Source organism: Panthera onca, chromosome A3, assembly GCF_046562875.1.
Source record: "Panthera onca isolate mPanOnc1 chromosome A3, mPanOnc1 haplotype 2, whole genome shotgun sequence".
NCBI classification, from domain to species: domain Eukaryota; kingdom Metazoa; phylum Chordata; class Mammalia; order Carnivora; family Felidae; genus Panthera; species Panthera onca.
The window spans coordinates 95,383,430-95,400,881 of NC_138341.1; the positions used below are offsets into that span (position 1 = coordinate 95,383,430).

General features: G+C 40.1%; 1 protein-coding gene and 1 long non-coding RNA gene across 7 annotated transcripts in view; one reads left to right on the forward strand and one right to left on the reverse strand.

The window, feature by feature from the left end:
* The window catches only part of LOC145715367 (uncharacterized), a 209,011-nt gene extending 200,019 nt beyond the window's left edge, over window positions 1-8,992 (forward strand). Inside the window, exons 2-3 of the long non-coding RNA XR_014137426.1 lie at window positions 4,548-4,674; window positions 8,063-8,992. This is a non-coding gene — a long non-coding RNA (uncharacterized LOC145715367). The remainder of the gene's footprint in view (window positions 1-4,547; window positions 4,675-8,062) is intronic.
* On the reverse strand, window positions 1,953-17,442 carry NAA20 (N-alpha-acetyltransferase 20, NatB catalytic subunit). 6 transcript variants are annotated; one of them, XM_060611121.3, is made up of 7 exons: window positions 17,311-17,434; window positions 16,909-16,948; window positions 12,601-12,625; window positions 9,233-9,323; window positions 8,397-8,532; window positions 2,902-3,047; window positions 1,953-2,468 (listed from the first exon to the last, which is right to left on the reverse strand). In XM_060611121.3, exons 1-7 carry the CDS (start codon window positions 17,333-17,335, stop codon window positions 2,383-2,385), a joined length of 549 nt encoding a protein of 182 aa, XP_060467104.1. In that variant the 5' UTR covers window positions 17,336-17,434; the 3' UTR covers window positions 1,953-2,382. The 6 variants fall into 6 exon arrangements, with proteins under 6 accessions (XP_060467104.1, XP_060467112.1, XP_060467117.1 ...); XM_060611129.2 differs by lacking the exon at window positions 16,909-16,948 and having other exon boundaries at window positions 17,311-17,441; XM_060611134.3 differs by lacking the exon at window positions 12,601-12,625 and having other exon boundaries at window positions 9,233-9,299; window positions 17,311-17,436.
* Window positions 17,443-17,452: the final 10 nt, after the last annotated feature.

Below are 17,452 nucleotides of genomic sequence, written 5' to 3' on the forward strand. Positions count from 1 at the left end.
TGTAGAATTGAATGTGCTTGAATTTAACATCTAAACACCCTTAGCTTCTTAACAGTGGCCATTTTTGCTACCTACTTTTGAAAACACTAGTTGGGAAATAATTTATAGTTCGTGTATTTCTGAACAAGGGCTCTTTACCAAGAACGTTTTAGTCAGATTTCAGTTAAACTGTAATCTGTTTTCCCAAACTGGTTGAGCTCTGTATTGGCTTAAGGAACAGTAAAACGTGCTGTGAAAAAGTGTCCCCTGCTCCAGTAAGTTTGGGAAATCCTAGATTAAGGGTTAGGTCTTATTAATCAAATCTTTTTGTAGTTCAGCTTCCCAGAGCCTTGTAAATACTACTATACCTTTTGAATCCCCAGTAGCAATGCTGGCATGTTCCCCAACCTTACTGGACAAGGCAATCACGTCTGCCTAGAATACCACAATTTCTAGTATGCTATTACAGAAAGTAGCTACTGTAAAACCTGATGCATGTGATTTACTCTTGGTTTAGAACATGTGAGAAACAAGGTAGATAACCAACTATAATTCTAAAAAAGAAAAAGCAGAGATGGTAACATATTTGCGGACACATTGCTCATATCCTCAAGCAAATAATATGTGCCTTAATTAACTGATCTTATTTTCTTTAATCTGGCCTGATTTCTCAAGCCTGCTTTTTGTTTTGTTCAGTGCCTGAGCTATTTGACTAGAATTGTTATCTTCAAGAATATTTTGTCACCGGTAAAGGCAATTGGCAAATTTATTTACTTGTTTAATTGGGTAAACCTATTAAATTTGCAAAAATTTCACCCAAAGGAATAAAAAAGCTAGTCTGTGTATTACTAAATTTTATCTTGAAAATAAGCTAGTGTTTGAAGGGAGAATGTAGGACTGTCAGGGTAAAAGACAAACGTGTGTTCAGCCTCACTGCTTCAGTCACTGCACCAGTGTCCCCCCAGCTGCTGGGTATCAGATGGATTCTGACTATGGAGTCCTGAGGTCTACTTGGTGAGGAGGAACATTTGTGATTTTAATACCCTTTGGCTAAGTGCAGAGTCAAGGGGTAAGATGAAAGCAGGTCAAGATGCTAATATAAGTGACTAGAGTCTTCCTACAATTCTTTCCTGTTTATGCTGCATGCTGTTCTTATGCTTACATAAGCTGTTAGAACATACGCTGTTCTTATGCTTCCTGTTCTTATGCTACATAAGAACAAAAATTGGTCATGTTTCCAACGTCAGCTCATACTACCACTTTCTGATTAGTGTCATGCATGAAGGAAAAAGTTACCTTCTCATGGGAGAAACACAAAAGATTCATTTCTCTTACTCTCAACTCCACCAGAGTAAGTCCTTTCAGAGGGAAAAACTGTTTAGTAATCATTTCTGTGGGGTTTTCTTTACTAATGTTCACTGGATATTTTCAGATATTACAGCTGAAGAAAACTATACCTGAAGGTAAGTGGTTGGCCCATTACATAGTTTCATGGCCTTTAAGAATTAGAAACTGCGATGTCATTTTATATTTTGAAAAGGGAGGATTTAAGCAAAGTAGTATGAGAGGAGACAAAAGATGTGGGGCTAACACTATCAAGTATCTGGGAAGAATTTACTATGCAATAAGAAGGAAGCGTACGTACACTGGGCAGGGATTTTCATGTTTGCTTTTAAAACCATCCGACTTCAGCTCTGGTCATGATCTTGCAGTCCGTGAGTTTAAGCCCCATGTCAGGCTCTATGCTGACAGCTCAGAGCCTGGAGCCTGCTTCAGATTCTGTGTCTCCCTCTCTCTCTGCCCCTCTCCTCCTTATGCTCTGTCTCTCTCAAAAATAAACATTAAAAAAAATTTTTTAATAAAATTTTTAAAAAATAAGGCTTATGGAACAAAAGAAACATCATATCCTAAATGATGGCCTTTCTCAATCCAGATTGAATTTTATAAATGACCAAGTTTCCAGAACACATTCATAGGGTCAACAATGCGTTTTATTATACATTTTAGATTTATACATTTCATATATGCTTTTAAAGCTTCAATTAACAGATAATACAAAATAAAAAATATGTATGCAGCAGTGGTTCTCAGGCACAGAATTTAGGAGGAGACTGGAGCAAGTTTTTCCCCTTAACATATAGTGAATATTATGAACCAAAATACTAAAATGTTTCCATCTGACCTAGCTGCCTTTTTGACTGAATTTTATTACAGTGAACAGCTTTAATAGTTATGATATTGCTAACTGGAAACAGTAAGACTCAAATTTATAACCTGTATTTTCTTGAAATCTGCAAGACCTAAATAATTACTTTTCTCCTAATAGCGCTCCGGGATCATCCAATGAAAACAATATTGTCCATAAAATATCTGGAGCCTCAGCCTAAGAACCACTGCCCATGGTTATTCAATGTCTTCAGGCCTCACAGGATGAGGTAATGGTATGATGGATTTCTTCTCAGTGTCTCTGGAAAGTGCTTTCCTCATATCTGTTAGGAAGCAAAACTTAATGTAAATACCCAAATATCAAAATATATGAAATCTGAAGGGTATACATATGTAAAGTTCCCATAAAAGGTTTGTCCCCTAGACCCTGAGAGAAATGTATTTAAATGAGACTCTTAGTCACAAGTACTCAGCTCTTCAAACGAATGTTCTTTTGTGAGAATCTCAGTAAAATTAACATCCCTGTAACATAATAAAACAATTGATAGTAATTAATCATTGGTTAGTCAATGTAAGCTAACCAGTGATAGGTTCATAAAGGAGTTAAGGGAGATTTAAATATTAGATAATGCTCAAATTTAAAATATTAAGTCCAACAAATATTCTTTTAAATTTACTAAAATAACTTTCAGTCTGTAGAATGAATGTAAATGTTCTGGTGGCTTCTTGGGGATACTGCCACGGAAGGGAGCTCACCATAAGCGTCCTCGTCAGGCTCCCCATTGCTGGCTGAATAGTACTCTATGACTGTCCTGTATACGCTGTAGCCCAGCTGCTTGTACATGTTGACTGCAACCTGGTTAGATACTCTTACAAAGAGATCAACAAAAAATCCACCCTTTCTTTAATTTAAAAAAAAAAAAAAAAAAGAAAATGTTAGAATGTGAGAAATCCTAGAAAATACTTATTTTTAAAAACAACACTTGTTTTTAGTTTGCTTTGACTACCATTCATAGAATGGTAGTAATAGAACCTTGCAGCTGATTACCTCATACCAATTTTTACTTCTGAGGATTTATGACAATTATCTTGCAGTACAAAGAGATGAGTTTCTTTTGCATACTAACATTTTAAAACCTAGATTTTCTTAAAAGACAAACTTTAAAAGCATTTTTAAGCCACAATTCTGTCTTAAATTACTGTGTATTTTATATCATAGTAATTGACATGCTCATTTTATCAACTAGCGATACAATACTTTCACCCATACGTGCAAATTAAAGATATTGAACAAGCACCCATGTGGCCATGGCCCAAGTGTAAATACGGGACACTGGTTGCCTGACACTGGCAGCCATGAAGCCCTCAGTTTTCTCTGTCATTGACAGCCACCTCCTTTACCCAGAGGTCCTGACTCTTGTGCTCATTAGCTCCTTGGTTTTTGCTGTAGATTCACCACCTACTATAGCTTTTCCTATTTTGAACTTTTATCCTTTGGTGATTTGCCTCTCAGTAAGTAGGAGTCAGCCTTGGTGTAGCTGGGATCTTACTTATCTTCCCTTTGTTTAGCATTCCACTGCATGGATGGATATATACTACAGGTTGCCCATTCCCCACAGATAATCCGGTTTTTACTATTACAAACTATGCTGCTGTATTTTTATTGTATGTCTCATGGTACAGTACAGTCTACAACTAGGGGTGTGGTCACTGGCTCATGGGGGCGTCTTCAGTTGCTTTAGTTAATGCCCATTTCCCAATCAGCTTATACTCCCAGAGGAGGGGAAGACTCCATTCCCACAGTACCAAGGCTTGGTTTATCAGACACTTTTATTTTTGAAAATCTCTTAAGTATCACGGGGCAATTTTAATTGGCATTTCTCGTTACTAATACGGCTAACTGTATTTTTGTAGGCCATTTAGATTTCTCATTTCGTACTGTCCTTACTGGTCTTTCACACATTTTTTCTCTCTCCCCCCCAGCTGTAGTTCTCCATGTATTCTGAATAGTTGACATTGTATAAATGATTGCTGCAAAATTTTTCCCAATTTGTGGCCTGACTTGTTATTATATATCTTTTGATGAACAAAGTTCTTTCACTTCAATGAAGTTGCAATATGAACCTCCTTTACAGTTAGCCTTTTTATGGTTTAAGTTCTTTTTACCCTGAGGTCATGGATGAACTCTCTATTATCTTAAAATGGGTAATAGTTTGCTTTTCAAATCTAGGTTTTCAAAAAATCTGGAATTGTGTATTGTAAGGTAGTAGTAATCTGGGAAAATTTTTTCCCATGTGGCTAATTGTGCCACCATCTTTACTGAAGTGTATCCCTTCGTTGCTGATCTTCAGTTGCCTCCTCTGAGGTATGTCAATCCATACATTCCTGCATCTGTCTGCCAGTTCTTTACACTAGTCTAAACTAGTACTCCAGCACTAACACACAGCTTACTCATTTCAGCTTGATACCTGGAGGGGCAAACCCGCCCATTTTGTTGCTCAAGCAATCTTGACTCCTTCCATTCCCCTGGTAAGTGTCAGAATCAACAAGTCCCACAAAAAGGACTTGAGATTTTGATTGCCGTTACATTGGCTCTGTGGATCAATACCAGTTTAGCCTTCCATGTTACTACAGGTGGTTATCTCTCCACTTAGGTCATCTTTACGGTCTCTTGGTAACGTGTTAGAAAGTTCAGAGACCTCTAACAGAGCTTTTGTTAGATTCTTCCAAAGGGCTTAATGTATTGATGCCATTATAACTGGCATCTTTTCCTAAATTTTACTGTTTTTATAGAAATGAAATTGAATTTTATACTGACTATCCAACAACTTTAACTTTTATTCTAAACATTTATTTGTAGCTTCTTGTGGTTTTTGTTTGTACAATCTTAGATGTATAAAAATAAGAGTTTTGGTTTTTCTCAGTTCTCATATATTTTTCTTGCTTTTACTGTGTTGACTAGGATTTCCAGTAAATTACCAAAAAGGGAGTAACTATAGGCATCCTTCCTTGTCCCAAATTTCAAAGAGAAAGCATTCAATGCATCATTAGTAATATTTACTACAGGTTTTTGGTAGATACTCTTTTTTTAGGTTATGAAAGTTCTCCCCTTCTATACTAACAGTTTTTAATCAGTTGGATTTTATCAAAGCATTTTCTGCATTTACTGAAATAACAAATGTTCTTAATTAATATGGTCCAACAGATCTACAGATTTTCACATGTTAAAAACAACCTTCCCCTGATAAATCATCCTTTTTTATGAATTGCTGAATCCATTTTGCTAAGATTTTTCTGGGATTTTTGCATCTATAATGAGTGATTTTTTTTCAAATTTTCCTTCCTCATATTTGTCAGGTTTTATTATCATGGTTATTCTAGTCTTAAAAAAAAACAAACACTGAAGAATGTTCCTTCTTTGTGTAAAACTGAACTTATTTCTTAAATAGTTGGTAAAATTCACCAGAGAAGCCTAACATTCTGCAAAGATTTTTAGGTACTGATTGTAATCTGTTAAGGAAGGGGGTCTGCCTGCAACCTATTTTGGTAGACTTCTCAAACTAAGAACAGTTTTTAAAATTTTCGGAGTGTTTGATACATACACATACACACACATGAGATATTAGCTGGCCTGTAAAGTCTAGGTATCTATCTGGCTCAGAAAAAGTGCTGACACTTGCTCTATACCCTTAATTTCTAATCATTCTAGCAGAAAGCATGTTTCAAATTTCTCATTATAGTAATGATTTGCTTTATATTCTTTCTCCTTGTATTTTTATCAATTTTCTCATTTTTACCTTGTCACCGTGTACATAAAATTAGTAATTATTACATCTTCCTGATACATGAAATCTTTTACCTGTTATCCAGTGACCCTTTTTTTCTCCGTTAATTATTTTTTTTTTTTTTTTTTTTTTTTTTTATTTATTTTTGGGACAGAGAGAGACAGAGCATGAACGGGGGAGGGGCAGAGAGAGAGGGAGACACAGAATCGGAAACAGGCTCCAGGCTCCGAGCCATCAGCTCAGAGCCTGACGCGGGGCTCGAACTCACAGACCGCGAGATCGTGACCTGGATGAAGTCGGACGCTTAACCGACTGCGCCACCCAGGCGCCCCTCTCCGTTAATTATTGAACTATGTGACTATTGTTAATTTAAGTACACCAACTGTCTTTACGTGACAATTTAAAAAATTTCTTTCAATCTTCCTGTATATTTAATTTTTACACATATTTCCTGTAAATAGAATATAGTTCTGACAGTCTTTGTCTTTTCAATTTTATATGGTTTTACTGTTGTAAGACGACTTTAACATGAAGTTTTCCCTTAATAAATTTTAAATGTACATTTTTTACTATAGGTAAATGTACAACAGATTACAGAGTTTATTCATCCTCTTTAGCTACAACTTTATGCTTACTGATTTTGCCCCTGCCCCCCAGTCTCTGGCTACCACCATTCCACTCTGATTCTCTGAATTTACCTGTATTAAATATCTCAAATAGGTGGAATCACACAGTACTTGTCTTTCTGTGACTGGCTTTACTTAGCATGTCTTCCTTTGTCTTTTAACTAGAGTAATTAGTCCATTTAGTGTTGTATTTACTGATTATATCTGGATTCATAGCTACCATCTTATTTCATGCTTTTTGTTTTACCACTTTAATCTCCTTTTTCTCTCCTTACGGACTGATTTTTCTCATTCCACTTTTTCTGTTTGGAAATTATAGTTTCTGTTTTAATGTATATATTTAAAAATACATGTGTGTATGTAGCTAGGTACACACACATACACGCACAAATCTGAACTATTCCAAAGTAATGAAGATTTAGAACCTGGAAAAGAAGGGAGCTTGGTGGTTTTCTACTCTGAGAGAGATTCTATCCCATAAATACATTAATCATATGCATAGAGTGGATAGCTAATTAGAACCCATTTCTTAACTCCTTGTCCACCATACAATAATGCCAAATACCTTAACGCCATTAACAAATGTGTGTAAACTAAAAATTTTCTCTTCTTCCTTGTTCAGTCCAGGGAGAATTCTTTAAATTCTTAAGGACTACAATTGACTTCTTTTTCAGCTAATGCTATCTCTTCCCTGAATGATCTCAAGTTCCTCTTGTCCCCAACTTGGCCCAGAGCATTTTCAGGCCATGGTTATTCCTTTAAAACTTCCCTTTATTAAGTCCATTAAGTGGAAAGCCTCAAGAGCCTTTCTCAGCAAATGTTCCCTTCCCTATATTTCCCTATATATTTCTAGGCATTAAGAGAAAAAAATAAATGGCAGCTTGACAACTGATTAAACTCGTATATACATCTTTTACCTCTTTTTTACAATGGGAGCTGGTAGGAGTCTTTTAATTACATTAGTTTTATCTCGTATAATGAAGGTGTTTCACATACACAACAGGTCTTTTTTTTTTTAAAAAAGCCCTAATGCTGGCAGTCCCCAAACTGTGCTCTAAGGTGGCCCGAACTCTTAGAGGTGCTGTAGGATATTTCAGATGTTTGGGGAAAACACAGACAAATCTTTCATGTTAGACACTGGCAAACTAAACTACTAGTTTGATATAACTCACAAATGCAGCATTACATGGTGTTACATTCCTTTTGGTGACAAAGTATCTTTATGAAGCCAGGTTTTAGCAGTTCCTATGATTAAAAGAACCCAATACAACCAGAAAATCAGTATGAAAGAAGAATGCAGGTGGTTGTGTCAAATCGGTTTCCAAGGTATGAGAAGTCCTTCAATGCTCAAAAGGCTATAGATAACCAGTTATTTAACAATGAAATAAAAATATTTTTTCTTTCAATTTGTTTATTTTTTTTCAAATAGCTACTAGGTTATCAGGCTATAAATACTTACTAAGCAGTTAGGACATAACTTAAACTAGAGGATTTTTTTGGCCTTAGGGGCACTGTGGAAAAAAATAACTGAGACGCCAAGGATGATGTCAACCGAATTCAGGAACATCTGCCACATTCTGCCACTAAAAGAAATCTTGAGAGCTAGTCTTTGCACCAATTGCCAAGCATATAAGCCTATGGTAGGTCACTCACTTTGCCTGAATCTTCCTCAGTGGCAAAATAGGGACTGTACTACTACTATGAATATTTGACTACTGAAGACTGAAAATGAAAATCCTGTAAACTGTAAAGTACAATATTCAGCCTGAATGGAAAAAATCTTATAAATGTTCACTATGAGAAAAATAGTCAAATTATTAATTAAAAAGCAAGATCTCACCGTTCTGAAATCTCCTCTAATAACTCCATAAGTTTTGCAGCCAAACCAAGGCGTCGAAATTCTGGGGCAACAGAGAGAGCTGTGACATGTCCGTGCCATTCTTCCCTAGCTACAGAGCCTTCTGCTTTACCCATAACTGCCAACAAAAGATTGCATTCAGTAATTAAACACATGGATTTACACAAAAATACAGAATGACCGTTGGTACATTATTATTATAAAGGAAACTAATGACAAACTTTAGTTTTTAAGTAACATTGAAAGTCATCTAGCTAATGGTTATTGGTGCTTTTATCTAAATCTCACTTATAATGCTGAATCTAGTTGTAGAATGAGAATTAGAAAAAGGTTTTTTTTCTTTAAAAAGAGTAACACTAAAAACACAACTAACTGAACATACATTTTAAAAATATCTGCATTTCAGAATCAGAACATATATTTTTAAAATATCTACATTTTGCGTAGGTGGGTAGGTTATGTACACACCAATAGATAATGCACAGCTCAAATTTTCACTAGTAACCCTACTAATTCAATGAAGATGCTACCATCCCTATATTATGTACCAAACAAACCATGTAGAAATGTAACATAAACATAGATCTAAAAAGCCTGAGACCATGTCTGTCTGGTTCAGTGCTGTATCCCCCTGGGGCCTACCTAGCACAATGCTTCAAACATAGAAGGCATCACCAAGCTGTCAAATGGTTGAAAAATAGAATTCTAGGCATCATGATTATACTTGCAATTCTGCAATCAATCTAAATCAGTTGAAACCTATACTAAAATCTCAACTGCCTATCCAAAAATGTTCTAGTGGTTGGTATTATACTTACTGTAACCCATTAACTCTCCACCAGGTGCCTCTGCAACAATGAAATACTCTGGCCAGTGGGCGAGGTACTGTAAATAAAAAGGAATCCCATACTAGAGTCTTGTTAAGGAGTGTGGAAAGTAATTGACAGTAAGAAGTATTCTTAATAAAAGGAGTGTTCTGAAGAAAGTTTCCTTTAAAAAATATATTACTTTATCCCCAGTCCTATATATGTATAATTTTGATAACCATAACCATGTCAGTACATTAAATATTTAGGTTAGCACTAATAATTTATAACAAAATTGACTGAATATATAACTTCAAATGTGAATGGAGACAACACCATGTAATACGAAGCAGAGAACCTGGACTCCCAAGTTCTTCTGTGTCCATACAGATCACACTGTACACAGTGTGCTAGTGACAGTATAAATCTCTGCACAGCACTTACCATCACCTGGTATTTGTTACTATCTCTCTCCCTTTTGAATATGAATGTCACATTCACTCCATCCCTGGTGCTTGGCACAAAGTAGATACTCAATACATTTACTTTTCCATAATTGCACTAGAAAATTAGGGATTAGTTCCTATTTTAGCTTCAGCTGTGTGACTGTGAAAATAACTTTAAAAGTTAATCACTTCTAGAGTCAACTTAACAGTTACCCTGTTGTGTTTCCCCTCCATTGACTCAAATTCTCATTTTCTGGTACTACAAATAAAAGCTGACCTAAGAGTGAATGCCTGAATAATTTGCTCATTATGTAACTCTTCAACCCTGGCGTCCTTACTAATATGTGCTCATTCTTATATTTCTTCTTAGTGTAAGCTTGCTGATGCAATTCTGAGGGGCCACCACCAATCACATTTTTAAGTTCCCATAAAACCTGTTCAGCAATATATTTTTCAAACTTCTCTGAAGGACAGCTGTTATTTTCAGCACTCTTCAAACATAACCCTTAACACAGCAGGCCAGCCAGTCTTCTCACCATGCAGCCACTGACTCACACCATAACTGCCTCTCCTAGGGGAGGAGCCCAGATGCTGTTCATCAATCATGAAGACCTGGCAGATTATTTTCAAACATGGCCTCACCTGGATAATGGGACTTTTACTGTAAGTTTTAAGTGTAACTAGACACATACCATGCAAGTTGATTAGCATCCTAATACTTTACCTTACTATACAGTGGAAGTTTTTCGGCCATTCAAAACAAAATTTTTTTTAAACACGGAGAGGGTCTTTATTTTTTTAAACTTATTTATTTGAGAGAAAGTGCATGCAGGGGAGGAGCAGAGAAAGTGGGAAAGAGAGAATCCCAAGCAGGCTCCGAACTGCATGGAGCATGATTCAGGGCTCAATCTCATGAACACTGAAATCATGACCTAAGCCGAAATCCAGAGTTGGACACTTACCTGACTGAGCCACCCAGGCACCTCTGGAGGGGTCTTTAAAAGGTCATAATTTTTGAAATACAAATGAAATTCTTGATATTTTTGCTTTTTCACTCAACTTTGTTTCTGATATGTAGCTTTGTTGTTGCCTATACCTATAGTTAATTGTTAATAGCTGTATAGTGCTGTATAGTGTATAAGTGCTGTATAGCAGTCCGCTGTGTGAACACTTTAAATATCCTATCTCTTGAAAGAGACATCTGGGTTACTTTCAGTTTCTCAAAAAATCTTTTTAAATTCCTTCATGACTATAGTATAATTCATTTAACCATTTCCTTATTGTTATGTATGAATGTTATTGCAAATTTTTAATATTATAATTCTGTAACACATAACTCAGGGGTTAACAAACATTTTCTATAAAGGGAGAGATAGTTAAATATTCAAGGCTGTGTGGACCATATGCTCTCTGTTGCATCTACTCAAACTGGACAGTCTCGACAAAGCTACAGACAGGTTGTAAATTATTTGGCATGGCTGTGTCCAATAAAATTTTATTTACAAAAATAAAAATAGGCAGTGGACCACATCTGGCCTATGCACCTAGTTTGTCAATTCCTGACATAATTGACTCTACTATTATTTTCAGCTTCCGGGAAATGGAATTACTGTGTATTAATTACACTGCCAAAGCACCTTCCAGAAAGACTGCAGCAAGCAGTTTATACTGTCACTAGCAGTTTATGAAAATGTTGCTCTTACCCTCATCAGCACTGAGTTTTATCATTTCTTTAAATCCTTGATAATTTGTTAGATGAAACATGGCATTAGAGGCACCTGGGTGGCTCAGATGGTTGAGCGTCCGACTTAAGCTCGGGTCATGATGTCACAGTTGGTGAGTTCCAGCCCCACGTGAGGCTTGCTGCTGTCAGCGCAAAGCCCACTCTTCAGATCCTCTGTCCCATCCCCCTCTCTGTGCCCCTTACCTGCTCACGCATGCTCTCTCTCTCAGAAATGAATAAACGTTACACAGAGGACTGAGATTTAAACAACAAAATAAAACATGGCATCTCATTTTGGTTTTAATTTCCATGTCTTTTGACTGAACTGTGAGCCTGAACTGTGCCCTCTTTTGTTAAATTATCAGTCAATATTACCCTCCTACCCTGCAATGGATATGGAGCATAAGCTAGAAATCCAACTTTGTTTTAAGCCACTGAGAATGTGGGGTTGTCTGCTAATGAGACATAACCCAGAGCACCCCAACTTCACACATCTTTGCCCATTCTTCTATTGGGGAACATGTTAGATATTGCTAATTATTACCCTGGATCTTCTCTTTGTTTTAGTAACAAGCCCTAGTTTAAAGCTGGGCTCATTCCCAGACTGTTACAGCTAGTAAGTGTGGCATGAAGCAAGTTCTAGTCAATGGGATACAGAAAGTCCTGTGTGGTACTTCCCAAAGGTACTCCTGAAAGGGAAGGTGTCTCTCACCTTCCCCTCTGTTGATCCTCCTGCCAGGAACATGGATGTGATGCCATTTGCTCTGGCAGCTGAGACAGGAATGCCAAGGCCACCCTGGGAGTGGTATAGTGGTTAAAATGCACAGCTGGGTCACTGGTGACTTCATGAAACCACTACAGACCACTCATCACCTCCAGACTTCATTCACATCAGAGAGTAATAACCCATCTTGCTGAAGTCACTGCTTTCTGTTGCATGGAGCCATTCTTCCTACCCAGGGGCAAGGTAGGCAGTGTTGCTGCACTGCTGAAGATTTAGGAGGTCATTATACTAGCATCTTGTCAGGCAGATTTAAGACAACTCTTGTTCCCAGTTTGTTTTTTTTAAGTGCTTTCACTATTGCTTATGTTTCCAGGATTACAAGTTTTAAAGTTTTTCTATACTCAAGCCTATTTTTTCCTTTGTTCCTCCATGTTCCTTACTCCTAGTAAGCCTTCATTTAACTTTTTTTTTTTTTTAAAAAGGATACAGTTTCTGTAAGTGGATCCAAGTTACTAAAAGAAACAAAAGAAATGTCAATAGTAAGCAGTGTTGACAAAACCAGTTTAAATAAGACACTGAAACTGAAAACATGCACAAGGAACACAAAACATGCCAAATCCACAACTTTAAAACCAAATTTAGGGGTAAGGAGGATGGTGTAAGCTACCTAATGGCCAAACTGAGCCATCACAGCCACTATAAAGATACCTATACGTTTTCATTTAACTGTTTCTTCCTTTACAAATTACTTTCTATTTAATACATCTGATCAAAACCTTCCATTTTCTAAATGACAATAAATCATTAATGGAACTGGAGCCCAACCAGACATGTAAATCACAAACAGAAGGTAAAACCAGCTCCTGCAGCATCTGGCAGGGGTCCCTCCAGCCAGTCTCTAGGCCTTCCCTGACAACTCCTTTCTCCTTTATTCCATCTACTCAGTGTGGGCCTCTCACCACTAGGTGTTTGCTCCCCTCTCTTCTACATTCTCACCTCCTCTTCCCATCACCCCATCCCTAAACTTTTGGAGGGAGACTCCTGGATCTGACTCTGGTGCGCTCAGCACTTGTTTCTCTAGTGTATCAGATCACAACAGTCCCAAATCAGCAGTTCTTACAATGTACCTATGGTCTGTCTACAAAGAGCTCTGCCCCTCACTTTCCTATTCAGTTAATGGAACCACTATTTTGCCAGACTCAAAACCAGCCACCTGAAAATCTACCTCTTGTATACCCAGTCAGATTCTTTCTTGGGACCCTTACCAATGCACTTCTCTAGGCCAGCAGTTCTCAAGCTTTTCGGTTTCAGAACCAATTTACACTCAAAAACTAATAAGGACCCCCAAAGAACTTCTGTTTATGTGGATTATATCTATTGATATTTAAATTTTTAATATTCATTTTAAAATAATAAATCAATTACATGTTAATAAAACTTTTTTTTTTTTTTTTTTAACTGAAAAGTCATCCTACTTTCAAGAACAAAATTTAGGGGCACCTGGGTGGCTCAGTCGGTTAAGCATCCGACTTCGGCTCAGGTTATGATCTTGGGGTTCGTGAATTTGAGCCCCAGGTGTGCTGTGCCCACTCTGTGCTGACAGCTGGGAGCATGGAGCAAGCCTGCTACTGGACTGTGTGTCTCCCTCTGTCTCCACCCCTCCCCCGCTCATGCTGTGTCTCTCAAAAATAAACACTTAAAAAAAATTTTTTTTTAAGTACAAAATTTAGCGACAAGAGTGGCATGGTTTTAACAATTTTACAGATCTTCTTAATGTCTAGCTTAAGAGAAGGCAGATGGATTCTCATCTGTGTCTGTATCGCTTGGTACTGCAAGTCACACAACTGGAAACTCCACTGTGCACTTGTGAGACAATGAAAAAAGGCAAAAAACCCATCTTAGTGTTATCCCGAAAATCACTTTGACCCTGCAGAAGCTTGAAAAGCCCCAGCCACAGCTGATCACTGCTCCACACAGTGTGGGAATACACTCTCCCACACCTCTCAACGACTACTTTATAAGCCTCTCATCTTGCCTCAACTCTCCAAGGCCACCCCTTTCCAATCTCAGCTGCTTCCTGTTTCACACAGAGAATACACAACAGCAGGCACAAAGCTTCACCAAGATCCCACCACCAAACCCACCCACCTGTACCTCAAGCGTCTGTGCCCCTCTCTACTCGCTCTCCTGTGCCCATGCCTGGACTGCTGGTGAGCAGATCCACCCCCTCAGTGCCCAGGTTCCTGCTCCCACAGTTCTCCTCTCCTGGGATAATCGTACACACACACTGCACATTTAGCCGTCAGCAGCTCTTTACATGGCTCCTCACTCCCTCCACTTGAAATGCTCTCCTTGCTCAGCTTCTCAGACCCAGTCCTGGCTTTTTCTCCCAACTCACCGGGCCACCAGGTCTCCTTCAACACTTGACACCTAAGGCACCGTCCTGGAGCCTCTTTTTTCCTATCCACAGTCATTCCACCACTGATGTCACCTCTCCTCTCAGTTTTTGTTTTCTGTTTTAACATTTATTTAAGTCATCCCTACACTCAGCGTGGGGCTTGAACTCACAACCCCGACATCAAGAGTCACACGCTCTTCTGACTGGGCCAGTCAGGGGCCCCTAATCTCCTGGTTTTAATACCATCGACATAATGTTGCCTCCCTCCACCCAAATTTCTATGTTTAGCCCAAACTTCCCCACCTGGGTATCTCAATGCACTTCGCAGAGGAGCCCAACTCCTAGGAGAGCCTCTCCAAGATCTAGCCCTGTGACTCTGACCTCATCTCCTCACGCTCCCACTCTCACTCTGTTCCAGCCACCCTGGCTGCCTCCTCCAGTCAGAAACAGGTACCTATGCACTTACCAATCCCTCTGCCTGGAAGTTCTCCTGCCCCCAATATCCACCGGACTCACTCCCTCATCTCCCTAGGTCTTTCTGCAGTGACACCTACCCTAAACACTTCCCTAAAGCTGAATCCCCACTCACTCCCTATTTCCCTTCCCTGTTTTCATGTTTTTCTTTGGACTGAATAATAAGTTCTACAGTCATACTTCCTTTCCCCCCCCCACTCCAAAATGTAAATTCCATAAAGGTAACATTTTTTTGCTTTGTTCATTGCTGTGTCTCTAGCACTGATGCACAGTAGGCATGAAGATATCTATCCAAAAATGAGTAAAACACCTGTTGAGTTAACCGCAGTGCTTCTACATCCACGGCATCTTCACTTCCTACTGCAGCACCCTCATCCAGTGATTCTCAGTGTTCTCTGTGAAAGTGCCCTAATCAAAGTGTGCAGTTGGAGGACATGGGAAGAGGAGTTCCCAATGGCATATTCTGAAGGGGCCTTAACAAACTAGACAGTTCTTTGACATCTAAAGTTTTATTGTAAGTGTTCGTGCTTATTTTCTTTCTTCTGTATTCATTTTCATATAAAATTAGGGCTAAGCCTCCCCAGATCTACAGTTAAAACAAGGTTTTGCCCTGTACACTCTTGAAGCTTCAAGGCGCCTTGCCCCGCCCCCAACGGCACCTCCCAGACCCAAACCTCTGCCAAGTCATCATCTCTAGGCCCTTGCCAGGACATCCTAAGTGGCTCACCTGCCTGGTATACCTCCTCTAATCGCCTCACATTCCACACAGCTCTGTGGTGAAGAGCTAGGGCTCCAGAGCACTGGCCCTTAAACAGCCGACGATTTGCATTTTCCAAGGGTTCCCTGGTGGTCGGGGACCACTCTGAAAGAACCACTGTTCTACAGCCCATCTCCTGGATTAGATTCCCTGCTTCACCCACTCCCACCACAGGGCTCTATCACCTGGGGCAACTGACTTGAACTCTCAGTACCTTAGTTGACTCATACCAAAAAATGGGGATACTGAGAGCACCTTCTTCAGAGAACTGTGAGGATTACATGGGTTATTACAAGTGCCAGCACCCATCAGGCACAGCGGGAGCTCAACACAACTCACCCGAGTTACACTGCTTTGTGGGAGAGGCTCATTAGAAAATTCTTCCCAACTAACAAACAAGTCTGAACCCTCCAGCGACGGAGCAAAAGTCCAGTTTCACCAGTTCCTCTGGCTGCTCAGAGAAACCCCCTACCACAGTCACACTTGTCTCTCAGTTGTCTGGCCACACTCTAGGTTTTCTCACCTTCACACCTGCTTCCTTCTCCAGAACTTCCTCATCACTGCCAACATTTTATCCATCCTTCAAGGCTCACTCCCTCTTTGAAAGGTTTCTAGCCAACTCCTCTCAACTTCTTGCCATTCTCTTGACACTTGAATCTGACCCACCCAGCTGTCTTGAAAGTGGATCTGGGATTGGTTGGTAGGTAGGTAGGTGGGTGGGTGGATGGACAGATAGATGTATGAGAAAGTCAACATTAACAAAACGCTTAACTGTAGAATCCAGCAGATGTGTCTTTAGATGTTCAGGGTAAAATTCTGTCGACGTTTTAAATGTTCAGAAACTTCCACAATAAAATCTTTTCTTAAAAAAAAAAAAAAAAAATGTGCCTGCAAGTCACAGGTCCTGCCTTAACACGGACTAAAAGAAAGTACACACAGAGGGTCTCTCCACCAGCATGTGCCCTATGCCCCGACTCCTCACAACACAAAGTTTTCCAGGCTGGATGCGCCGCTTTGGTAACAAAACGCACAAAAACCAACCCGGACCGAGAAAGGAACGGCGGCGGTCGATGCCACCATCACAAGGTTTCACTCGGGTACTGATTAACCATCACCAGGTGGGCTGCACAACGTCCGTATTCCCAAAAAAACACTTAGCTGTTGACCTCGCAACGACCTCCGCGGCGGGCGCCTCGGTGCTGTCCGCTGCACAGAAGACGAAGCCGAGTCAGCTGGCCGGATGTTGGCTGCAGGCGGCAGAACCAGAGCTGGGCTCGGGCCGCTCCCCCACCTCCTACCACTCGCGCGGGCGCGTCGGGACAGCCATCGCGACAGGAAGCCCGCGCACTGCCCCGGCCCCAAAGAGCACGCAAGGATGCAGGATGAAGTCTCAGCACCTCAGCCAAGGTCAGCGGGGAGCTCCGCACGTCCGTCCCCGCCCCGGCTCTGACCCCGCGGCCCCTAGGGAGGCGCCAATGGCGGCCGGCGGGGGTGGCTCCCGCGGGCGCGGGCCCTGGCCCGGGAGAGGGGATGCAGCCACCAGCGTCAGCCCCGGGGGCCTCACTCACATGTTGTTGAAGCGGAACAGGTCATCGCACGTGAAAGCCCGGAGCGTGGTCATCGCGCCGCCGCCGCCGCCGAGGCCGGCTTGCCGCGAGCCCCGCCCGCCCTGCCGGTAGTCGCTTTGCGCGGGTCACCGTGGGGCGGGGC